This window comes from Onychostruthus taczanowskii, unplaced genomic scaffold, assembly GCF_017590055.1.
Source record: "Onychostruthus taczanowskii isolate IOZ18803 unplaced genomic scaffold, ASM1759005v1 scaffold90, whole genome shotgun sequence".
NCBI classification, from domain to species: domain Eukaryota; kingdom Metazoa; phylum Chordata; class Aves; order Passeriformes; family Passeridae; genus Onychostruthus; species Onychostruthus taczanowskii.
Window position 1 is genome coordinate 3,926,715 of NW_024506994.1, and position 26,043 is coordinate 3,952,757.

Consider the following 26,043-nt stretch of genomic DNA (forward strand, 5'->3'; position numbering starts at 1 on the left):
ATCTGGATTTTAGGATTCCCAGGTAAACTAAGCAGCAAATTTGTTCCTTCCTCTGCTGCTACACAGCAGAAAAACCACGTATGGAGATGGCAAAACTCAGAGGGATTTCAGAACTCAGCTGCCTCCCCGGCAGCAGCGGCTCCGCGGGCAGCAGGTGGTGCTGCAAACCCGACAGCAGCACCCAGGTACTTCTGTGGAACATCTCCCTGCCTTCTGAAACTGCTCTCGTGGAGAAACTGAGCTCACAAACCTGGGACACACTGCTGGTAATGCTGGTGCACTGAATACAGATTGTTCAAACCAGGGATGGGGCAAATCTCCTGTGGGAAGTGACTCGGTGCTAAGAAACAGGGATTTTCTCGGCTGGTTTTGTGTGAATTGTTCCTTCTGGAAGTAAACCTGGAGCTCCCCACTCCCATATGCAATCCAGGACCTCAAAGCAAAGTTGGGTTTTTCCTGATTTGGAACACAAGAGCTGTGAGCCAAAGTAAAGCGGGGAAAAGGAGGATAAAGCTGGGACTCACCAAAGAATTTCTGCAGGTGAGTTGGGCCAGAAAAGCTCAAGTCACATCACCAAGGAAGAGTTTGGTAAGTGCTGAATAACCAAGCTGAACCAGACCCTGAGCTGGCATGTAGGCAAAGCTCCCGGGAAGGAAAAGGATCGACTGAAATGGTGGTGTTGATCAGCATGGAGGTTTTATTCTCTTTTTTAACTCCTGGTCAGCGTGATGATCTCACTCTGGATCACACACACCACAGCAGCTCATCTCGAGCTGCTGATCAGTTTGGAAGGTTGGTGCTGCTCTTATCAGAAAGCCAAGCTTGAGGATCCAGCTGCTTGCTGAAGGACAAGCAGAGAAGCTCATTCTGCCACCATGGCCACCAGCCTGTCCAGGTTCTGTCCTCCTCCTCCTCCTCTTGGCCAGAAGCATCACCTACAGACCCTGCAGACTCCTTGAAGTGGAGCTATGAAAAAAACCCTTTGAGTCCTTCTGCTGGAAAGGACATGCAAACCTCAGGCATCTGAGCTTCAGAGCCAGCTCAGCACAGCACATTCACACAGCCCAAAGAGAAGGGAAAGTCAGGACAGCATTCCCTGGCCAGCCTGCTCCTGATTAATAAATGCCATGTCAAGGGACCCGTGTGCAGCCAAAGAGCTCTGCAGACCCGGCAGCCTCCGGATGAGCCATTTTCCACAGATGATTCCTTTTTAAACAAGCAGCTAAATGGAATGAGCCCTCTCAGCCAGCCACCAGGCCAGCAGCAAAGGATGTTACACCACTGGAAGTGGCTGCAGGGATCAAAGGCAGCGACTTATTCTGGAACAAAGCTGGAGGAAGGGATTAGTCACTGCTGGCAGCCGCAGGAGCTGGCACTGAACCCAGCCTAAGCGCTCAGAGATGCCTCCAGCACTCCCAGCCCACCTCAGCCCCGAGCAGGAGGAGAAACCAAACTGCTGCAGGGCTTTTCCAGCCACTGAGGGCCCTCACAAACCCAGCAGAGGGAGAGGAGCTGGAAGTTCTGGCTGGCATTTCTTAGAATGTGAGCAGAGGTTGTGAAAATATTGCTTTGGGCTAAATGAGGTTTAGCTCCAAATCACAGAATCCCAGAATGGTTTGGGTGGGAAAGGACCTTAAAACTCATCCTGCCCCACCCCCTGCCACGGGCAGGGACACCTTCCACTAGCACAGGCTGCTCCAAACCCCCTCCAACTTGGCCTGGAATGTTTCCAGGGATCCAGGGACAGCTTCTCTGGGCAACAAAGAAGTTCAGCAGTGGCTGTGATGTGGTTGCTGGAGCTGGAACTGTCACACTCCTGCCCTGGGGAGTTCTCCTAAGGCAGTGCTAGAGATACAAACACTTGGGGAAAAGTCAGTTTTTGAGCTTGCACAAACAAGATTTCTCATTCACAGCCTTTGGGTTTTGCTGCAATACCGATTAACGTGAGATGGGAAGAGTTTTTACAGCTTTAAATGTGAGGGTAAAGTGCCTACATCTGTTCCAGGGGCAGCCCTGAGTGACTACAAACCACTTCACATTACGTTGGATTTCCACCTACTCACTTCAGGCTGGGGACAGGGACAGAATATTTGATCAGACTCCTGTGCAGCTTAGGAATCTTACTGATGTTTTAGTAAATTATGCCATCTATATTTAAGGTTTTTTTTTTAAAAAAATCAAATATATTCTGTAGCCCTGTTTATCTTGTTATCCATGAAAGATTCAAAGTTCCAATGCAGCTTTGAGCTTGACTCTTGATTAATTCCCAACCCACCAGGGAAAAGAAATCTGCTTGGGAGGACAACCCCCAAATCACAGCCAAGCAGTGCAGTTTGCAAACGATGTTTCAAGGAACACATCAATAAATAAGGTCAACACATGGAGTAAGGAGAAGTCCAACTCTCCTTTGGGGAATTCTGCCAGCCCAGAGCCACACATCTTTTGCCACCAGCAGGCCCTGGTGGGGTTCAGGACTCTATTTTGCTTCCAAAGGCACTTTAACGTGCTTCAGACACTGCTTTGTCTCATTAGCTTGTAATTTACATTAAATGATAAAATGGTTTGGGTGGGAAGGGACCTGAAAGATCATCCCATGCCAACTCTTGCCATGGACAGGGACACCTCCCAGTATCCCAGGTTGATCCAAGTCCTGTCCACCATGGCCTTTGACACTTCCAGGGATCCAGGGGCAGCCACAGCTTCTCTGGGAGTTCTATTCCAGAGTCTCACCACCCTCACAGGGAACAATTCCGTCCAAAATTCCCATCCATCCCTGCCCTCTGGCAGTGGGAAGCCATTCCCTGTGTCCTGTCCCTCCATCCCTTGTCCCCGGTCCCTCTCCAGCTCTCCTGGAGCCCCTTTAGGCTCTGGAAGGGGCTCTGAGCTCTCCCTGGAGCCTTCTCCTCTCCAGGTGAACACCCCCAGCTCTCCCAGCCTGGCTCCAGAGCAGCTCCATGGCCTCCTCTGGACTCCCTGGAACACTTCCACATCTTTCTGATGCTGGGTTTTCTTCAGCGACCTTCTGGCTTCAGGTGCTTTGATCCTGGATCATGCTGGCACACGTGTGCTGCTGCTGTGCTGCTCAGAGTCAGGTGGTGCCTGGACCCACTTCAATCACAGCCCAAATCCACCTTAATCGCCTTCTCCCCTCCAGTTTCCCCACAAAGCTGTGTGCTTCGGGACCTGAACACGGCGCAACTCCTTGCATCCCAAAGTCACTGGGAACGTATTTGTTACACAGAGATGCAGCACCACTGGCAGATCTGAGAGAATTGGATATTCCCCATCAAAAGAGCTTTTTTTCCCCTCATAAGGAAATCAGAATCACAGCTCCTCATTTTGACACTGGCACACACTGGCTTCTGTCTCCTGCCAATCCCACATCTCCACCTGCCTCTTCCCCTGGCCAGCAGATCCCACATCTCAGCCAGCAAGGCTCAAACAGAGCCTCACCTCTGCTCCCAATGTTCCTGTCACCCTTTTCCAGAGCAGACCTTGGGATTTCTCGCTGTCTGATGAAGCCCAGGGAAGTTTTTCATCACCACCACACCAAACCATCTTTGTAGATCAATGGTACAAACTCCCAACAGGATTAAACACCCAGGCTGGAGATGGGCTTAGCCACAGGGGGATGGATGCCTGGAGGCTGCCCAGGGCTAACCCTCCTGTGAGAAATCCCAGATTTGGAGCTCTTTTAAAAACTGGGATTTAGAAAAAGGGGAAGAAAGCAGAGCTATTATCAGACCAACACGCCCCTTCAGAAAGGACCTGGCAGAAACTCTCTGTGACCCAGCCACTCCACAGTGTCACCATCCACCTCCCCAAAGCAGGCACACGACAATTCCCTCCTCTGGAACCACACATATTCCCAAATGCTGGTTCCCAACATTCCCCACAGCACATCCCCCCCCAGCGTGTGGCTCGAAGGTGACACAAAGCAACCCGTGTGTGTCAGATCCCCAAAAAACCAGCAGGGCTCCAACACAACAGATGTGCAGATGAGAGCCAGGTACAAAAAGCCATTATCTTCCATCAACACAAATGCATTTTTCTTTCACAAATAACACCCATTAGCAGCTCCAAGGAGAACAATCCCCGCTCCGAAGGAGGACGCGGTTTTTCGGCAGACACAATGCAAAGATTTTGTAGAATTCGCAGGTTCAAAAGCACTAATGTGAAAGATTATTTCGCAATTAACCGAGCAATTTTCTCTCCTCATTGTTCCCGGACCATAAGGGTTTTTAAATGTGAGCAGAAGGATTTATTCATCACAATAATAATAAAAGGAAATATTAAATCAATGAATCTCTTTGCATGCAGCATAAAGCTCGCATTGCTATTAAGCTCAGTAGAGTCCTGTCACATAAACCACACGCAGTTTGTGTATTTAAGCACCATCACCCTCTTTTATTTTTCCCTTCCCTAATTTGTAAGGCATTATCCTTCCATTTGTCCTCTAAACACAAGCAGATTCAGAGCACTCAGTTCTTGTTAGTAGCTCTCTGCCCTTGCTCTATTTATGAGGGGAAATTTACATTTAATTTCGATTTTTAACAATGGCCAATGAAGACAGTTATGCTGGGATGACAAGGAAGACCTAAAATAAATAAAAATTTGGAGTAGAATTCACTCCTTACAAGCCAATGTCCAAGTGATTACATTTTCATGGGTCTGAAAATGAAGGTTGGTTTTTGAAGGTGTCACTTCTTCAGTCTGGCTGAGGAAAAAAAATAATCAACTCAAATATATGCAAAAGTCAGCTACAACCTTGGGAGCATGGAAGCTCTCACAGTCACGTCAGCCTTGGCTTGTAATTCCTTTTCTGCCATCCCTTGTAACATAAAGTGAGAATTGAGTTTTGAGGTCTTTGCAGCCGACACTAATTCAGCGGGTCCCTCTTTTGTTTTAATAAAAAATTCATCTGGCAAAGTGCAGAAACAGTTACTACTTAGGAATTTATAAGGTGTCAACCGTCCTCACAGGGAGGCACTTAAAGAGCCTAAGCAAAGATTTCCAACGAGGAACAATCTTTAGCTTTAAGCATCAAAATTCACATTAGGCTCCTCAAAAGCAACTCGCATTCTCGGAGTGCTAATACCTGGCACCTCTTGTTTTTCTCCACCGATAAAAGTATCCAAAAGAGGTACAGACACCTTCAACCATCCCCCAGGCCTGAAGCTGAGCAGACACAGCCAATTCCAACATGCAAACCCCACCACGAACAAGCCCACCGTAGCTACATCTGTCTTACCATGATTGGGACGCCAATGTCCGGCCACAAGAGATCCTCGGAGGGAAGCTTGGGAGAGTTCCACACCACCACAACTTTATTTAAGTAGGGGAGACCATTGAGCCTCTCTAGGGAGTTCATCAACACTTCCTCCCGCTCGTAAGTCAACATCACCACCGTGAACTGCTCCCGCGGGACGTTGCCACCCAAAGCAGCCTGGAACTCCTTCCCAGAGCCACCTGCTCCTCCACCAATTGGTCGAAATCCAGTCCCAGACCCCAAAAATTTTGCTTCTGATGGTAAAACGGGGTCAAAGGGAGTGTAGGGGAAGAGGTGGAAAGGCCCTGGGGCAGAATTCCAATTCCTGTAGATATCCATCGCGGTGAGGGTGAAATTGCGGAGATATTTAGGAGAGGCGTAGGGTGGTTCTGTTTCCACAGGCCCCAAGTCAAGGTCACCATTGTCTGCCATATTGGGGTCTGTACCAGCAGCTTTGCCAGAGCGGTGGGGGATCTCCACGGCGGGTTCTTCTCGGATAGGAGCAGCCGGGATTTGGATTCGAGTCCTTATGACAGCTAAGACTGTGCTGAAGACGTTGTCGGAGGTGGAGAAGTAGGTCTCCCACAAGAAGCGGCCCTGCCTCCTCATGGCAAGGAGATCGTTGTCAGAAATGCTTCTCAGAAGAAAGTGCACTTCTGTGATACGTGGCTTTGGTATAATTAAGGCTGCCTCGTTCCACCGGATCACATCGTTGTAGGGTAGCTGAACCTGCTCTCCGAGAACCACCGGGATGGCCCCGACTTCCAGAGCCTCAAACAGTCTCATGGTACACCCGGCGGAGATCACTAAATGGGTGTCCCCGGGGGTGATGATCAGTGCAAAAGTAGAAAGCTTCAGTAGCTCTAGTCTGTCTTCCCTTTCTCCACACAGAGCCCACTCAGTGGGCAGACTCGCCTTAGGCTGGTTCTTACACGTGAACTCCACCAGAACAAAGTCCAGCTTGCTGTCCTGAACAGCCTTCAAGGTGGTGATGATCCGGTCGTCGTAGTCGGCCGGGGCGTTGCCTTCGATCTCCTCTTCGAAAGAGCGAACCTCCTGCAAGCTGGAGCGGAGGGACTCGATCTTCTCCCCCTGGAAACTGAACAGGTACTTACGCTTGACCGGCACCTGGGGTGGGATCTCCAGGAAGTTGGGCTCGGACATGGCGTGGACCAGAGGTGATACCACGATGTCAAACCCCGGTCGATACTGGGCGTCGTAAAAGGTGGACTGGGCGATCATGGCGCGCCCCGTGCTGATGTTGTAAATGAAGTTCTGAGTTTCCGACTTCCTCGATAGATTGATGATGAGATGGTTGTGTCCGTCAGTCCTCCAATATGGCAAAGAGTGCAACTGTTGCTCTAGTTCAGTAGGTTTTGGCATTACGGGCTCTTGCATTTCCCCCACTAAAATTATATACACACAAGCAATATTTGCATTTTCAGTAACATAAACATTAGTTCTGACAGTCGCCTCAAAGGCCTGTTTAATTAAAGGGTCTAAGGAACTACCAAAAGGGTAATCGTCACTGTTGTAGACATAGACTGGAAAGCCAGACGTCAGCGGGCAGCGTGAGTAGTCAAAGCAGTTGTGCAGCCTGCAGTTCCTGTTGGATTTTGGCAGGGGGAAGGTCGCATCGTCCTTGTCTGGCAGCAGCCGGATGGGCAAGGAGAGCTTGGGCTGGTTCTGAGCCATCAGCTCTTTGTAGGAATGCTCAGTCTGACTGATGACGTTCTTCAGCTGCAGCAGGTCCTGCTTGGCATTTTCAATGCTCTTCTTGCAGGCCTCGATCTTCAAGTTGAGCTTGGCGATTTCGCTGTTGAGCTCCTGCCGCTTGGCCTCGAGCTGGAGCAGCTCCTCGCTGACCGACTCGCGGATGCGGCACAGGTCCTGCACGTGCTTCACCTCGCACAGCTCGTTGCCGGTGCGGGGGCCAAAGATGCGCTTGCCGGCATCGTCCGCATCGTCGATGGTGGTCAGGTAGTAGTGGGCAATGAGGGGGAAGAAAACGAGGATGACGAAGAGGGTGAAGCTAAGCCAGGTGAGCCGGATCCGACTGGACCACCTCAACACCCACGGCTGGCCTCCGTTCCCCACTCCCCCATTGCGCAACATCGTATAGCCAGTCATGAGTTCCGAAGTCGCCGCGCGCGCAATCACGTTGGATCAGTAGCCATAACCAAAAGAGTTTTTATAGCGAGTCTCTCGAAGGGAAATGTTATTGTGCCTGCTCAACAAGAAGCCAATGGAAGGGGAATTTCATCTTCTTGCCGTGCCGGCGGCTCTTCCACGGTCGTTTTGCTGCAGGCGCAACTTCTGATCCCGTTGGACTTGATCATTGACCTTCTCGCCCACCCCCAGCCCACCCTTGGTCCGCGGGCAACCTTTGCTGGAAGTGTCACAGCGTTGTCATGGTGATTCAGAGTCGCAACCGGCAGAAGAAAAACGCAGTGGGACCGAGCCAAACTCTACCGCTGCTGCCGACATCCTGCATTACCATCCAATGAATATGCAGAGGCAGCAGCCGCTGTGCAGACGGAGCCAGGAGGGACTCGTAGCACTGTCAGTCTCTCTCATCGCTGCTGGAAGGGTGAAGCTCTGCCATTCCTACAAGAGAACAATCACACAGTCAGGCAACACAACCAAAATGACCCATCAGTGACCTAAGACATGGTTAGATTTAAAAGCAATTGTCCTCTCTCAAAAGAACAAGATCTGGGGTGTCACCTGAGAAGGCGATGAGATCCATGAGAGGTGGACACACAGCTTTCTCCAGGCACTCTGCTCCTCATTAGGGCTGTGTGGGGTTGCTCCAGACCACACAACCTCCTCAGCCCTGGACCTGGATCCCTGTTTTTCCCACCTGCAAGGCTCACCTCTCCTCACATCCAAACCAGAGGCGCTGATGTACACCTGCTCTCCCTGCCCGCCCTGCTGTCATCCCGGGACACAGCAGTGCTGGGAATTTGCACTGCATAACTGAGTGTAATCGCCATTGTTCTGCTCTGGTGACTAGAGCTGATGAGGAATTTTTAGATCAAGTGTTTTGCTTTCATTTCCTGCTGGAAAATTTTGATTCATCGCATGAGAAAGTTTAAAGGGAACGTACTCGTGTTGGTTATGATTAACTGGCTGGCTGTACATGAGGGAATTTCTGGTCAACACTGGAAAAGTCGACACCGTACAACAAAGCAAAGATGCTGAAGTTAGGATGTGCTGGGAACCTCTTGGGAGAAATTGTTCCCTGTGGGAGTGAGGAGGCCCTGGCACAGGGTGCCCAGAGAAGCTGTGGCTGCCCTTGGATCCCTGGAAGTGTCCCAGGCCAGGGTGGACAGGGCTTGGAGCAACCTGGGATAGTGGGAGGTGTCCCTGCCCATGGCAGTGGGTGGCACTGGATGAGTTTTAAGGTCCCTTCCCACCCAAACCATTTTGTGATTCTATGAAATTCAGCTCTGACTCAGCTCTAGGCCAATAGATTTAAATCTAGGCCACATCAATATGCTGTCACTAGAAAATCTCCCCTTTTAATGGCATCCTCCAAGGTACTGAAGTTTTTGGGATATTCTTTCATACACTGGACTTCCCACATCACTGATGAATACAGAGCTCAGCTTAGCACCAGCTCCTGCACAGCCTCAAGAGAAGCTCATTCATTTCCGTTTCAATTTTTAATTAGAAGAAAGCCATCCGCGCTGGTGACGGTCATTTTTCACTAAATCTATTTAATAACCCTCTCATCTACTCATCAAGAATTCCCAGAAAGAAGGTGAGGAAGCAAATCTCAGCTGAAAGAGAAATCTGGAAATGGGCCAAAGCAAAAAATTTCACCTTAAAGCAGCAGAGAGAAGTCAGGAAGAATTTTCAGTGTTGTACCCAAGTACACATCAGAGAAAATAAAGGGGAAATTTGATTTTAACCATGAAAAATCATCATGAAGAGGGGAAATATGTGGGGTAATAAAGCACAATCCCCAGGGCTATTGTTACACAGCTATTTGTTGTCACTTACTTAACACCCCATGATTAAATGGGATTTCCATCCCCTACCACCAAAGTCACCCACAACCCAATTGCACAGCAGAATGAACGCTTAAAAACTGAGGCAGATTTTAAATTCATGACATTGGCAAACAGCAGTGGCGTAAATCTCGGAAAGCCAGGAGGATAAAGGGGCTGAAAAGTCAGCAAAAGGCTAAATCAGCTTTCTTGGATCTTGGCAGCACACGGCTGTGGGCAGATGGGAGGCTCCAGCCTCTGGGACTGCTCTGCCCAGCAGCAGGATTTTAGCAGGCACCAACATGCAACTGAAGGCAAAAAAAAAAAATTAAGGAAGGAAAAAAAAAAAAAAAAAAAAAAATTTAAAAAAAGCTTTTATTTTCTTTTTCTTTCTTTCTTTCTTTCTTTCCCCCTGCCTTTTCAGGCCCTCTGCAGGGAGTGAAGCTCATGCTGGGTGTGTGTGTGTGCCAGTCCCTGCTATTTCAGGTCTCACGGGGGCTGCAAAGATCCTCCAGTTGCCACCAGTTTTCTGCAAACAGCTGGCCAGGAGATGAGCTGCCCTAATAATGCTTTCCCTGAGAGAAAAGCCAAAGCACACACTCACTTGAACACCACCAGAATCTAAAAATCAGCTTAACTTCAAGGGACACGTGGGGAAAACAAGCTTTGCTGGGGTTTTTTGTTTGGGGTGCCACAGGGTAAGTGGGGTCAAATGCTGCAGGGTGTTGAAATGAAACACAGAAATGAGGGATCATAAATGTGGACACGTGGACACGTTGCTTTGGGCTGGTCACAAAAAACTGCAGCCTCAAAGGTAAGACTGCATCAACATCTTATTCCTTTGTGGTTACTTTGGCTATTTATGAGCTACAATTGGTAATGAAATGGCAAACTGGACTCCCTAAAATGGCAACTGGGGTCCCTGAAAAGCCAAATCCATCACCCCACGCCTGATCCTCAGAAGCCCTTCTGCCACAGTGGCTCCTCTGCTCCTTCACTTCCTTGACACAGAGCAAAATTCATCCTACTCACCTCAAAATATGGGTTGTGAATTAAAAGTATCCGTATGCTCAGAAGTCTGAGGTTGCCAATGTGACTCCTTTGCTCTCCTGGAAAACACCACAAGGGAAAAGAAAACGACCAGAGCAGGCTGAGGAGGGATTTAAAATGCACCACACGTGGCTTGGGATTAGCTAAAAGTATGGACTGTCAGTATGAAATATGTGCTGGTGATAAAATGAGCACTTTAAACACACTCCTGGACTCTTCTTCACTATTAAGACTTTATTCCTCATCAACTCAATTGAGCCTGAGGTTGTCACACGTTGCCATTAGGACTTATTAAAAAAAAAAAAGACAAAGTAAAAACCCAATCTGTGGTTTTATCAAGAGAAACTTCAGGGCTGTGTTTATCAGCCCTGGGGAAAAAGGCTGCTGATTTCCCATCATTCCCAAAAAGAAATTTGGGAGGAGGAGAAGCAGGATAGCTGCTGGGCTTTCCAGCCAACTCATCCCTCTCACTCCCAAACATTATTTAGTTCTTAAAACTCACCAAGCTCCACGCTGAAAACTCTTGTTGATGTTATAGCACAATGTTGCTGCCTGATAGAGCTGATTACACACACACAGAAAGAGGTAGGAAGAGCTCTTAGGGGATCAGAAGATCAATAATTAACAGAGCCTCTTCCCAAATGCCAACCTGACTGAATTCTCAGGCACGACAGGTTTGCACACTGCAGCTCCTTCTCCCATGAAACTCAACTGCTCAGAACACATTGTCAAAGCCTGGGCTGCATTCACAGCTTTCCTCAGCCCCTGTCCAGTAGAATTATGGGAATTACCTGAGGTTCTCCCTCTTTTTTGAGTTTCTAGAAATAACCCAGCTGGTCTGATCTGTGTTTGTGGAGCCATTACTCTGCAAATGTTCAAAGACTTGAGCACACCTACTCCCCTCCCTGCTTACACCTCTGTTATCCATCTCCCTATAAAATTAGGGAAATACTGCTCCTTTCTCAGCATATTTGTGAACAGAGCCTGGAAAATTTAAACTTATGGTCCTTCAGAGCTCAGCAGAGCAATGCACAGCTATGAGGCAGAACATGGTGGCACTGACCGCACTGTGGGGAGGAAAATCCACATGGATCCTTCTGCACCTGCTAAATCAGTTCCCAAACTCTCTGTGTGCATCCATACTCATCCAGGCTCTCTTTCCTTAAGAAATGAGGGGTCTACAATGTCATCATCCAAAAAATTTTGCTGCTCTCCATGGAGAACAAACCCACCTCTGCCATGCCAGCTCCCTGCTGGCAAACAGACAAGGATCTCAGGGAGTGTGGAAGTGGCTCCCATGCTTTATCTGGGCTTGGAGAGGCACATTCTATTGCCAAGTCTCTTTTTCATCAGCATTAGGAATGAAATCAAAGAGAGAAAATAAAAATACAGCATATTCTCCCCTTCAGAACAGGCTGCAGTGGAAGAAAACGAACTCCAAACAACCCTTCAGCAATGACAACTTTCTATCTCCTAATGCTCTCAAATGGAAGGATTACATCCCAAATCTCCCCATCACTTTGGGAACAGGAGCAGTTGAAGAAGGAGAATAAATCTATCAGGTGTGTGCTTTAAGGTGCAGTTGGTTGGGAGCAGATCCATCAAAGGAGCAGATGGAAAATTCACTCTGAAATCGCAAGCAGCAGTCTCAGGGATCATCCTGAGGGATTTGTACCATCTCCAGAGCTCACAGGTACAGAGCAATTCCCCCAGGATAAGATCAATGCTGTTTTATGCACAGGTAAAAGGTCCTGTAATCTGGAAACTTCAGGGATAAACTGCATCCCTGCCTTTAGGGAGTTTAATCCAAAGCAAGGAACACTCTGCATGCTTGCAGCTCCATGCAAACCTGCTTCCAGCCCTTCTCCTCATCCACATGGGCATATGTGGGGTAAAGAGATCCTGGAAAAATGCTCCATGAGCCCCTCATGTAGCTCAGCCTGGAAAAGTGGGAAACCAGATGCGCTGAAGAAGGCAGTGGCTTTAGAAGTAGCATTTGAGGAACTTTGAGTTTTCCACCCCAAGTTCTTGGGGAAGAAGGGTGTTCATTCCTGTCACCACAGCACACAAGTGATGTTCTCCTCTCTCCTCCCAGCTGTAGGAAATGATGAGGGAAAAAGCAGGAACAGCCAAAACATCAACACCTGGCTCTGAGCAGGTGGAATGTTGGGGTTTTGGATCATGGATTGGTTTACACCACACCTTTTGGGACCCAGGACATTCCTCTGGCTGCCCTGGATGATTTGAGACCCCGGCAAAGGGCTCAGAGACCTTGGCACAAAGTCAAAAACACCTGTGCCTTCGATTTTAGCCCATGGAAAAACCTACCAACTTTGTGTGAAGATTTACAAGCCACAAGAGCTTGGGGTTTTAGAAAGGGGGCTCAAGAGGCAAGATGGAAGAATATGGGTGTGTCCTGTTGTTCTTCTCCTTCTTGTCCTCCATTTTCTGCTGGGATGGTGACATTTCTAATTGGTTTAGAGCAGAGAAAGACTGTCTAACACAGGTGATAGCTATTGGAAAATTATTGTAAATTGAGTACATCTAGCTCTTGGTATAAAAAGTTAACGCCGCCCCAAGGGCAGGTGCTGTGCCACAGCCAGACCTGCAGGACAGATCTCAGCAGGTCAGAGAAAGAATGCAATAGATAAAAAAAAATAGCCTTGAAAAGCAGAACCAACGAATCTCGAGTTCTTCAGTCATAGGGCTGGGAAAAAAGAGACTTTCTAACGCCTCGGGGTCATCTCAACACAGAAACCCAAGACACATCAGGTCTGGTGGCAACAGACAGGGTTTAGCTGTTTCAAAGGGAGAAAAGGATCATCCAGCAGGAGTTAGGAGGGCTCAGGGAAAGAGCTTTAAATAGGATTTGAAGGAGGATATAAGGCCAACAGATATCCAAAACTTGCTGGACAATGCCTAGGTTCAGAGACATCCCGAGGTCCCCTCCCACCTAAATGATTGTATGGCTGTGACCAGGCTCCCAGGTGGCAGCAATTCAGAAATGTGAGGAGAAACCTGGAGGTAAGATGTCCTGGGCCTGCCCCCAGCTCTGACACCACCTCTCTGCAGCCCCCAGGGGAAATCACACACCCCCAGGCCTCCATCTCTGTCTCCACAAAGCAAAGGTGACCTCAAACGCTTCAAGGCAGATGAGTGAAGAACTGAGTCTGGCTCTCAGCTTTGTGTTCTCATCTGGGCACTGGGACATGGGTGTGCTCCAGGAGATGCTCAGCGTTGAGAAAACACAGAAACCTCTCCCCCAGGTGCTCAGGTACCTGAGCTCTGCCCTCTGCCAAAGGCTGTCCCCGCTCCTCGGCCGAGCTCAGCCGAGTGCTTCACAACACTCATTTATTCTGATGAAATCCTGGAGACAGCAAAACCACATCCTGGTTTTAGAGAGCAGGTAATGGAGGTGTGGAGAAACAACTTGCCCAAGGTCACTTGAGAAGCCAAGCGAGCTCAGGATTCACTGCACATCTCCTCGTCCTGTCTGCAAGACCATCCATCTTCCCAGCCTGCCTTCTTCCAGTGGATTCTTTCTCCAGTGCCTTTCTGCTTTTTGCATAATGCATTGTGAAATCTACTTTACATATAGAGCTTTTAGCTCTTAAATTTATTATTTAGTGTTGTTTCCTGGTAATAAACCAGTCACAGTGTTTTATTTATTCTTCCAGGCTGTACACAAGCACTTCTCTGCTCAAAGGAACATCCAGCTTAGGAGCAAATCCTTCTGTGTCCTGTGGGATGGAGTGACAGAAAATCCTGGATGCAAAGTTCACCCCTCTCCTCTCCAAAGCTCAGAGCAAGGGATCACAGGGCAGAATTTTCCAAGAAAGCTGGAAAATCCCTAAAACCACCGTGGCTGATGTTGTAGTGCTCACCACATTCCCACTTAAAAAGTGCTGAAGATATTTTGGGACGTGGGAAGCAAACCAACGATGCTCCAGGATGCAGTGGCACAAGCTTTTACTCGCTTCTAAAAGGGATAAATTAGGTGTGGGAGGAAGCAAAGCCTCTCTTTGCTTTTACCTTGAAGTAATTAATGAACAAGAACTCCCTTGAGGTTAAACCACAGCCAAGAGCCGGGCGCTCCCCATCACATGAGAGAAGCAGGAGGAGGTCAACACCAGGCAGGAAGAGAGGGCTGGTTTCCCAAACACTGACTCCATGAGACAACTCAAACCCTTGGTATTCTTTGTGGTTTCCAGCCCTAGATTGCTCAGGCACATTATTTTCCCCAAGGCAAAACCACAAGCCTCTCTCACCTCCTTAAAACGTCCTCGTTGCTGCTCCCACAGCAGGAAATGAACACGTGGCAGGTTCAGGCTCCTGCTCTCTGACAGAAGCTTCAGGTCATAATTAAGCAGAAATTTAAAAGTTTCATTGTCCTGGGGAAGTTATCAGGAAAAACTGCTTGAAAAGCACAGAATCATATGGAGTGTTTAACAGCATCTCACTCAGCAGGGTAGGTTTCTATGGAAAATAATCCATCTGCGTGGGGTTTATGGAAAGTTTGCCCCTTTCCTGCACACAGGGAATAAACCAGTTGTGGAGACTGAGCACCTCCACTGAGAGGCCTCCAACAAACATGAAATCACACAGATGGTTTCATGTGCACCTCAGGGAGGGGGCAAGGAGGCAGCTCAGAACTGAGTCCTCACTACCCAGGGACACCGGGAAATTCACATCCAGGGAAAGCCAAGAGAAACCTGGGAGCCCTGGCTGCTACATCTGAGCAAGGTACAGTGACATTCATCAGGGCCACTTGGCCAAATCAACCAGCTCCAAATGTACCTTCCCTCCCTGAAACAGCTCCTTCACCTGCTCCCATCTTATCCCTGCTGTTGTGTCCAGCTCCTCCCTCCTCTCTTGGCTGCATGGGGTGGGCACCCACCCACAGCCTCAAGCTGAGGGTCTTCTGCTTCTTTTGGACATATTTCATCACCACCTAAATGGGAGCTGTTCTGTTCCAGACAGCCTGATCAATCACACCAGAAAAATTAAATCACCTGATGTGTTGGTTCACCTGTATTTATACAGCAGGTAGGGTTTTATCCCACACAGTTTATTGCAAAGCACGCTGGAAATTCAAATCCCAGAATGGTTTGGGAGGGAAGGAACCTGAAAGACAATCCCATGTTCACTTGTATTTTATACAGCAGGTAGGGTTTTATCCCACACAGCTGATTGCAAAGCAAGCTGGAAATTCAAATCCCAAAATGATTTGGGAGGGAAGGAGCCTGAAAGACCATCCCATGCCAACCCCTGCCATGGGCAGGGACACCTTCCACTGAGCCAGGTTGATCCAAGCCCCATCCGACCTATCCTTGGACACTTCCAGGGATCCAAGGGTAGCCACAGCTTCTCTGGGCAACCTGTGCCAGGGCCTCACCACTCTCACAAGGAACTTTTCCTTCCCAATATCCCATCCATCTGGCAGCGGGAAGCTATTCCCTGTGTCTTGTCCCAAGTCCCTCTCCAGCTCTCCTGGAGCCTGTTTAGGCCCTGCAAGGGGATCTGAGCTCTCCCTGGATCCTTCTCTTCTAGAAGTGAACACCCCCAGCTCTCCCAGCCTGGCTCCAGAGCAGAGAGGCTCCAGCTCTTGGAGTATCTCTGTATATCTCCATTTCTCCCTCCTGAGCAAAGCTGAACCAGGGCTTGGAGCAACCTGGGACAGTGGAAGGTATCCCTGCCCAAGGCAGGGAGTGGAACAAGATGGGCTTTAAGGTCCTTCCCACCCAAACCATTCTGGGATTCTATAAAACCTAACAAAGATTCCTGCAGGACACTCCACTCCACAAGACTTGCAGATGTGGACGTGGCCCAAAACTTCAGAACACCCCAAGAAGACAGAACACAGCACATGAGGCTTGTGTGTGCGCCCCTAAAGAAGTCACGAACCAGCAGCAGAGTGGATGATAGGAGAGTGGAAGCAGCAGCACAATCCAGGGTAATTGAATTCCCAGAAAGCTTGCATTTGGGATGCTGGATCATGGATCATTCAATACATGCTCTGCTCTGCCTTGTCACTGGTGCCCAGTGCTTCCCTTCCAAGAGATCAGAAACACAATAAAAAAAACCTCTTCTCAAGCTGTTCCTGGCTGTTCCTTCCAAGACCAGTCCTTGGAAAAGGCAGGAGGGGAGATGGCAAACCCCACTCAGCACGTGCATCCAGCATGGAGACTGCTCCTACCGAGACAGGAAGGTAGAAAATATCCAGAAGATGCTGGGGGCAGATGTAGCAATAACAGCAGTTAGGAAGGGCAAAGTGACACTGTTCTGTTTATTGGAAGGCTAAGAGAGAGGTCAGGCAACGAGGGATCCAAGGAACCTGACCAGAGCTGGAGGTGAAGGAAGGAATTAACTTTTCAGCTGCACAAGGTGGATTCAATCACCGAGCGAGATGAGATGGGTTTTGGAAAGCCACGGGTTATAAAAGTTAAGTTGAGGGTTAGATGGAGCCTGCAGAGAAATAAATTGATCAATTTAAGATCTACTCACCAAATATTCAATAATGCAGCATTGACCAAAGGAAGTCTCTGCTCTGCTCTGGAACAGCACCCTCCTGCCCCAGGCTTGTGCTTGTGCTTGTGCTTCACACCTCTGAGATGGCCACTTGTGGGAAATGCTTTAGGATCCTTCCAAGTCCCAGGGCTGGGAACTCAGGGATATTAGCAAGAATACAGCAGGACTCTCAGTTTAAGGGCTGCAAACTTAATGAGCAAACACAGCACTTCTTTTGACCTCAAAAATTACTTTTTAGGATAAAAGAGAGGTCTTAAAAAAAAAAAAAGGCACGATGAAATGCTTCAACCAATGGCACTACTGCATGGAGCCTCTTCCTTAGCATCCCAGAGCAGATGTGCTGCACTCAAAATGTCTTTGTCTATTAAAACTGTGTCAGCTTCAGAGACTCCAAAACTCCCTGTGGCATAAACAGAATTTCTAATGAACAGCTGCAGGATACAGGAGTGGCCGCACAAAATGCAGCTGCTGAGATTGTTTTCTTTGCCCCCCTCTCTCACCAGCTTTTTCCTGCTGTCCAAATCCCACTTCCACCCATTTGGGTCTCACAGCTCTGCTGCCTCAGTGTTCCTTCTGCACCCTCCACACATCTCCTGGTCCAAAAGAATCCTCGACCTCTCTCCTGCTGGAGTTTTGTTGCTGCTTTCCCTGCTCGCACCAAGGAAGTGCAAAAGGGACAAATTAAGGAGAAAAACGTTATCATGCCAAACCCTGTAATTCCAGAGAACAAGAGCAATCCTCAGGGAAGGATTTATCCTGAGTAAATTGAAACTCACTAATAGATTTTTTAGCTCCCACGCTGCCTCGCAGACCAAGGCACCAAAGCATGGCTCTCCTCGTGTGAGCTGGGGGAGCACTTTCAAAATGCCTTTGAAACCCAAAACTTGTCAAGCTCAAAGCCTGGTCCAAATGCACTTCCCAGCTGCTCTCCTGAATTTAATGGTGTCCTCTTAGTTGGAGAAAGAGCTGGAATGATTATTTAGTCAAGTGCTTGTAATGGCCCTGCAATGCTCAGCATGGTATTTTGAGAAAAATATCTGTGGTGCCAACGTGCCCCCTGTGAGTTTTGGGAACAGCAGCACAAACAAAGCTGAATTCTTACTGCTTGATGCCTTCAGTTTCTTTTCCATGGGGTTCTCCAGTACCCCATAAAGAGCCTCAGTTCCCTATTTCCAGAGCATTTATACAGAGTTACTGCTTTGGTGAGCTCCATCCCTCAAATCTGAGTAGAAAGAGCTGATGGATTCAACAGTTATTGGAAGACTAACGGGTAAGAGCAGATGCCAAAGCCCTGTTTTATTAGAACCCTCTGACAACATTAAAGAGCATCTAATTCTAAGCAGTGTGTCTTTTTAAGGAAATTTTTATTAACTGGTATCGAACATGAAAGCCAATTAATACCTTGTGGCTTTGAGACAATCTGTCTGCTGCAATCACAGCGAGTCCAAATGCTTCCGCCACGAGTGGTGAGACTGCTGCTGTCACTGAGCACCTCAAAGCAGCCAAGCTTTTGCAGAGTTAGTGGTTTAACAGCTCTCCTGGACTGGCAGCAGGATTTTCAGGACAGAGCTTGCTCGTAGGGCTTTGAATAGTTCACATCACAAATGTGATTCCGTGGCCAGGAGGGGAAATTCCCAGAGGAAACATGGATATTGTGGGTACACCCTGCTCTCCAGAGAGCACCCAAATAACCCTCACCACTGCCTGCCCACTGCACAGGGTGGAGGGAACCCAAATGTCAGCAGAGAGGGCACATTTGGGAAGGCTGGAGCTCCTTTGGCTCCCGAATCCTCCAGGCAGGAATCTCCGACACACAACGGCTATTTTTGGAGGGAAGAGGGGCCAAATGTCCTCAGAGCAGCTCAAAAAACGGGCCACAGTGCCAGCACAAGGCTCATGCAGATGAAGGAACTGCTTCCAACACAAGCTGCTGTCTCCCAGCCATCATCCCAAAGATCAGACCGGTTCCAGCTCACGGAACTGGTTCCAGCTCACTTCAGGGACCGTTTGGAAAATAGATGGTGAGAGGTGCTAATGGATGAGCAATCCACAAACGCCTCTTCTGGCCATTCCCAGCAGTTATTTTGGACAGAAGAGCCAACCCCAGCATCTCAAGCTGTGCTATCTCACTCTCATCTCAGCGCTGGAGCCACGAATGGTTCTGATTGCACAAAATTTCCCTGAGGGACAGCAGAACTCCCTCCCTTTCAGCCTCACATCATCCCAGGCTGGACAGTGTGTGAGTTTTCTATTGCCACCCACTTCACAAAGGCTGCTGCTGGTGGCCAGAGGAAACACCTGATGGCCAGCCAGGAAAAGGGGAGCCATTCCCAGGGGCTGGGAAAGCTGCTGGCAAACACAGCTCCACTGTGAACGTGCCACGAGGATGGACACGAAGGCACCGGCCTGGAACAAAGTCATAAGGTGGGCACAAAATTCACAACTCAATTTGGCCTCTGTAGAGAATCCAAAAAAAAAACCATTAAGGAAGCACTAGGATGGCTGTATTAGATCAAGCCAATGATCCATTCCCTTCAGCCCCTCACTCCTCATTTCCAGCCACGTTGGTGTAAAATAACCATAAATCAGAGTCATGGAACAGTTTATTCAGGACAACTTCCCCCAAACCATTAAAAAACAGGAGTTGTAGGAGCCCTTGAAGAACAACAGCTGTCCACCAAAATATCTTCTTTTTTTTTTTAAGCAATCAGTAACAGACATTCTCAATAGTAGAGAGTCTGAGCTGTTAAAAAAAAGTGGGGGGGATGGCTGTATTAGATCAAGCCAATGATCCATTCCCTTCAGCCCCTCACTCCTCATTTCCAGCCACGTTGGTGTAAAATAACCATAAATCAGAGTCATGGAACTGTTTATTCAGGACAACTTCCCCCAAACCATTAAAAAACAGGAGTTGTAGGAGCCCTTGAAGAACAACAGCTGTCCACCAAAATATCTTCTTTTTTTTTTTAAGCAATCAGTAACAGACATTCTCAATAGTAGAGAGTCTGAGCTATTAAAAAAAAAAGTGGGGGAAAAGGAAAAACACACCAAGCACTCAGTTCCACAGCTTCCTGCAGCAGCAACTTGCACAGATGAGCTCTGCAAGTTGCCCAGAGAAGCTGCGGCTGCCTCTGGATCTCTGGAAGTGTCCAAGGCCAGCATGGACAGGGCTTGGAGCAGCCTGGGATAGTGGGAAGTGTCCCTGCCCATGGCAGTGGGGTGGAATGGGATGAGCTTTCCTTTCCATCCAAACCATTCTGTGATTTTAAGGGATTTCTTTTCACCAGCTTCAAACCCAACCCTTTCTAATTCAGTCCCTGCTCCCTTCTCCAGCATTACACACATCCACAGGGATGTGGAATGACAGGACTCACACCCAAATCCCAGCAGATCCAAAGGAACCACATACCAAAGCCACCATGGGAACAAGAAGTGCCACCTTACCTTTTCCAAGCTGCCTGACATCCCACCACATGCTCCTCTCTGCACCAGGCAGTACAAATCTTTTCAATCCTGGCAGCCAGCAGAGTTGGCAGGGAAGCAGAAATACAAGGATCCTACTGCCAAGGGATAATTCCAGCACAAATCTGCACTTCTGCTATTGTCTGCCCCTTCCTGATGGATACCCTGGTCCTCCAGAACACTCCTTTTGTGGAGCAGCCCTCCCTCTCTTTTATCCAGCGTCCTCTCTAACATCTTTGTTCTGTTCCCATTCCACTCATTTCCCAAATTTGTGCCTAGTTTCCTTTTTTTTTTTTAATTGCTCTCAATATGTCACTCTATATTAGTCAACAGCAGATTTATTTAAACGTGTCAATGCTGTTGCTTAGCAGATCTGACTGTGCTTTACCATTTCAGCCTCCTTCAGAGTCACATGTTCCCCTTCCCAGAGCTCCCCAGCATGTTTGGATCACCAGGAAGTTTGAGGAAAACAAAAACAAAGTCTGATTCTAAAGGCAGGCCACTGGCCTGCCTGGGAAAGCTTCAGGAAAACAAAAAAAGAAAACCTCAAAAAACAAGCAAGAAGAGGAATTCTGCCCCAAAACCCACATGATTTTATTTCTCCATTAGGAAGCAGCACCAGGTTCTGGTTTTCTTCCATTTTCTACTTTTTACCCAAGAGTTTCAATAGGAGTAATCAAGTAAATGATCACCCAGAGCTTTGGAAAGGGTCTGATATGGAGCCAGTATCAGCTTTCCCCTGCAGCAGCTAATTTTAGGAAATGGCCTTCAACCACTCTATAAAAGGCTGGGAACACCCAGGTGAGAGCATGTTCTGACCTTTGAAATTAGATTTGTGTCTTTGCTGAGGCAGAGAGAGAAGATAATGTGCAGCTAAATCCCCCACAGGTTTTCAGCTCAGGCTATCCGAGCTCCCCACAGTGATGGTGTTGATTTGGCCACTGCCCCCAGATTCCAACTTGCACGTTCACAGCTCAGTAACTGGAGAGCCCAGTGGCTCCAAGCAGCATCAGCTCCACACATAAACTGTGGCACAGCTGTCCCAAAATGCTGATGGAATCATGGAATCACAGAATCATCAAGGTTGGAAAAGCCCTCTGAGATCACTGAGTCAAACTGACAGCCCAGTGCTGCCAAGCCCACCCTAAACCATGTCCTACAATTCTTTATGAAAAAGACTAAGCAAAATCAAGGAAACATCATCCTTCTGCGATCCACTGAAGCAGAACAACCCCAAACTCCCAAGAGCACCCCAAAACCTGCTGTGTGGCCACCAGCAGATGTCAAATCTGCACATTCATCAGTGTTCTGACTGTGAGATCATCTCCACGGCTTGGCTCCACTCCAGGTGCATTTCCCACATTGCCCCTAAGCCAACCTCATCTTCTGCCCCAAAATCTGCAGCTCAACCACCACCCTGCATCCCTCCCATCCAGGCTGGTTTAGAATCCCAGAATCTCAGAGTGGGTTGGGTTGGAAAAGACCTTAAGGCTCATCTCCTTCCAGTGGGGATGCCACTCACTAGATCAGGTTGCTCAGGGCCCCAATCCAACCTGGCCTAGGGGGAATTAAATCCAAGAAACTGATGCCATCAACACCACCTCCAGCAGCTGCTAATTCCACATTCAGAGTGCAGATCACATCCAAGAAACCGGGTTCACAACCTTGGGAATTGATACCACAACCTGAGACAGCCCAGCTGAAGACAAATCCCACAGCAGGACCTGCCAGAAGGGCTGCTGATGGGTTTCCAAAAATAACCCAGTCCCCTTTCCACGGTGCCTGATGTCCATTTACTTACAGCCACCTAAAAATAGCCCTTCCCGTTCGGATCGATGACGGGAGCCGACAGAAGTGAAAGGAGCTCATCACTCCACAAACACAGGACTAAAGGAGATAAAATACTTTGGAAATGCAGCGTAGGGAACAATCCTGCTCTGGCCCCGAGACAGCCAGCTGGATGGGTTTAATGATTCTTCTCCAGCACCAGCTGTGATTGAATTTATTTCCATTTGGTGTGATTAAAAAGAAAAGAGACAGATAAAAGGGAGAACAAAAAGTCCAAGATTTCAAAAGACACTAAAAATAAAATAGTTTGTGTGCGCTTGGCACCCTACCTTGACAATTTTTATATGTGTCAGCCAAGCTCAATAACCCAAAAGGAAGGCACGAGTCCTTTATAGGTGGGGAAACAAAGGCATGGAAATGTTAAAATACCAATTCAATCATCAATAACATCAACAGCAGGGACAGGTTTAAAGGGCAGGCGTTCCTGAGGCACCTGCCTACATCCATGCCCAAAGATCCCTGTGTATTTACTCTTTATGGAGCCATTTTAATTGTTTCCATTGCCTGGCAAGTGCAGATCGATGCTGAGGAGTTCAGTGGCTCCTCACCACCAGTTCCAGTCCATTTAGTTGATCAAAGGTTTCACTGAGCCTGTTCACACTTCGCGGGGAAAAGGCACTTCCTCAAAATTCCAACGTACAAGTTTAGCAGCAGGAGGCCTGAAATTAATCCCTTCATTTAAACATTAACAACTTTTAAGTGTCTCTAAGCAATTGTGAGGGCTTTATTAGAGAAGGCAATGAAAGCTCTCGTGAGCAGCCACGTCAAGAGGAAGCCAAGGTTACCTGCACTCACTGAGTATTAACTTTGAAGCACAAACTCAGCCTGCAAAAAGTTTGTTCCTGGAATAAAGAGGACAGCAACACCTTGCTGCCAGCTGAAGTCTGTGGGCAGGGACAGATGGAGCAAATCCTCCTGGAATCCATCCCCATGGCCATGAAGGGTAAGAAGATGTGCTGCAGGCAAACTCAACCTCATTGATTTGTCTTCTGAAACCATCCTTGGCAGATGTTGATTACACCTTGACAGCAGCAAGGTTTCTGATGTAGCCTCCTGTGTGGCTATTCAGTAGGAAAATCAATGACTGGAACAGGAGCCTGGAGAGCTGGTGGACCCTCCAGCCCAGCACAGTCAAACCTCAACTGGACAAAGCCTTGAGCAATCCCATCTACCTCTGCCACAAGCAGGACATTGAATTAAGAGACTTCCAAAGATCCCTTCCAAATTCCTTTGTTCTACAACTCACATAAATGCCAGAGAGAAGGTGGAAACCTTTCCTGGAGATATCTGAACTAGATAAAGCTGTAATGGGTAATAAAAATAACTCTTGGTAAGTTTTTCATTGGATGTATGAGCTGGTAACAGCGAGGAGCCTCCCTGCACACTGTGCTTCCCTCTCTCCAACATTTACCTCAGGACACATGAATACATCTCTTCAGTTAAGTTAATCTCTTCACTTTCACCACTTTCACACTAAAATTCAATGTGTTTTAGTGGCATTGTAGGACTTAATACTTGTAGGAGGTGATAAAAGATTCATGAGAGCAACACTGTGAGATTAAATGAGTTGGGCTGGCATTAAAAGACATTTAAGGGACAGTCTTTTAAGGACCAGCTCTGCTCAACCACTAGACATTTCCCCAAATCCTTCCATGTATCCAGCCTGCAGGGAGATACAGAAGGTGTGCACATCCCACCCTGGATCCTGTCTGGTTGCTGTAGTGGGAGAAAAAAGCATGGATTAGATGCTGTCTGAATTGCAGATGTCACCAGGTTTGGCCTTTTTTTTTAATGCCTCCCTGTTACTGGAAAGTAACTATTGAATTTCACCAAAGTCAAAAGCTCCTCTCAGGTTCATTTCCCTTTCAGCTGCTCCAACAACTGTCTTGCCAAAATCCACAGAAGACAAAATCTATAGTTCCTAGGATTCACATTTTGAAATGGCTCCAAATGCAGAGCAAAGGTTTCACCTTTAAGACACTCTTGCAAGGCACACAGCTATGCCCCTGACTTTGCTGGTCCTGATCCAGATGGGAAAAAAAATCCCAAAGCACAAGTCAGTTTTTTTGCTGACCAGGATTACCTGGCTTAGTATCAGCAGCCTTCAAGGACACGGTCTAACACACCCGAGTGGAAATCACCAGTGCTGCATGCAGCTCCCTTAAATCCTCTAAGCCTCTGCTTCTCTAACTGCTGATAAACTCACTTTCAGACTATCTCCATAAAACTGAAGGTCAGCAAATGATTTGCTAATTAAATCTGTCACATAATTCTCAGCCTGATGCGTAACTCGAGCCAGCTCCACCGAGCAGAGCGGCAGGCAGGGGTCAGCTGCCTGCTCTGAGGTGTGACAGGGCTCTGGGGTCACCAGGCCTTGGTGACAGATTCCTCAGAGCCACATCTTGCAGCAAGCCGTGTTCTGCAGCCTCTCCAAGCCCTGCACCCACCTCTGCACAGTTTGTCCATGTTTAGTGAGCTGTTCTTGCTTTGGTGCATCCCTTGGCTCTGCACAATTCGTCCTCCTCCAGCAGCTCAGAAGTCGCCCCTTGCCCAGGGTGGCTTTGCAGGTGAAGGGTGAGACCTTGCACTGACCAATTCCCAGCATCTAAAATGATCCTGACTCTTTTCAAAGTCACTCTGAAGAAACACAACAGTTCTGCCCCCCAAAAAGTCTCCAGTCTCAGGAGGTTGTTCTGTTTTCAACCAGAGGAGGGCAACCACACACGTTGACAACAGGCAGCATCCTTCTGCCTGATACAGAAAAATGCACTTTATTCCCATTGCCAACCACCAGAAGAGTTGTTTCATCCTTCCCATTGTGCCTTATTTATGTTTATTCCCCTCCTTGTGATATTTAAAGAGCATTCCCCATACAGAATCACAGAATTACAGAAAGGTTTGGGTCAGAAAGAACCTTAAAAATCATCCAGTCCCACCCCCTGACATGGGCAGGGACACCTTCCACTGTCCCACATTGCCCCAAGCCCCATCCAACCCGGTCTTGGACACTTCCAGGAGATCCAAGGGCAGCCACAGCTCCTCTGGGCAACCTGTGCCAGGGCCTCACCACCTTCTGAGTAAGGATTTTGCTCCTAAAATCCAGCCCAACTGCCCTCTGTCAGTTTAAACTAGCAGAGTAAATTCCCATACTAAAGAGAACCTGAATTCCTCATTCCTCCTGCTCAGCAGCAGTTCTGCTGGCTGGACCCAGAAGCCATCAAGCTTGTCCAAACTGTGTGTGCCACTGACCTAAGGAAAATTCATCAGTCCCAGCTGGGAACTTGGGCACTGGGAGCAAGGAAACTGCTTGTGACATGGCTATAAATAGCAAAGGGACTGGGGATATTTTCTCCCTCTGGTGTATTCCTGCCTGCCCTCCTCACATGAACCCTTCAGAGCATGGATCAGGCTGCTCTGATGTTCTCCTGCCAATTTTGAATCATGAAATGGAGGTAAAAAGGTTTGTTCAGGAGAGCAAAACAACCTTAACTTTTATATCTTGAGGGATAATATCCTGCAATTAATGCCATTCCTCAGCACTTAGCTGGAAAACCCAGGGAAAGGCAGGAGTTTGTGGGAGAGGCCCCAGGTGACTCAGCTCTTCACCCTCTCCCTGTGGACATTTCAACAGCACAAGGCACTGGAGGTACAGGGTGAGACACAGGGATTCACTCAGTAACAAAATGGAACTTCAGCAATCCCATCAACTCTGATTTTTAAGGATACTCTCTTCTCCATCATCATTATGCTCTGTGGTAAAAGCCACTTTACAAACTCAGCTAACCTGGGATGCTGTTACATCACCACCTGATGTTGATAAACAATTATTAAAGAGAAAGGAAAAAAAAAAAAAAGAGGCAAACAAATCCATGTTTCTCCTCTGGCCTGGGG

At 48.0% G+C, this 26,043-nt stretch overlaps 1 protein-coding gene across 5 annotated transcripts in view; it reads right to left on the reverse strand.

Annotated features, from left to right (window-relative positions):
* Nucleotides 1-26,043, reverse strand: part of EXTL3 (exostosin like glycosyltransferase 3) — a 113,967-nt gene that overhangs the window by 18,940 nt on the left and 68,984 nt on the right. For 4 of the 5 annotated variants that reach the window (XM_041426120.1, XM_041426116.1, XM_041426121.1 and 1 more), the window contains one exon: nucleotides 5,252-7,876. In XM_041426120.1, coding sequence (XP_041282054.1) covers nucleotides 5,252-7,399 — 2,148 coding nt within the window. In that variant the 5' untranslated portion in view covers nucleotides 7,400-7,876. Of the gene's footprint in view, nucleotides 1-5,251; nucleotides 7,877-10,296; nucleotides 10,374-26,043 lie in introns of all 5 variants that reach the window. The other variant, XM_041426119.1, reaches the window with a different exon arrangement.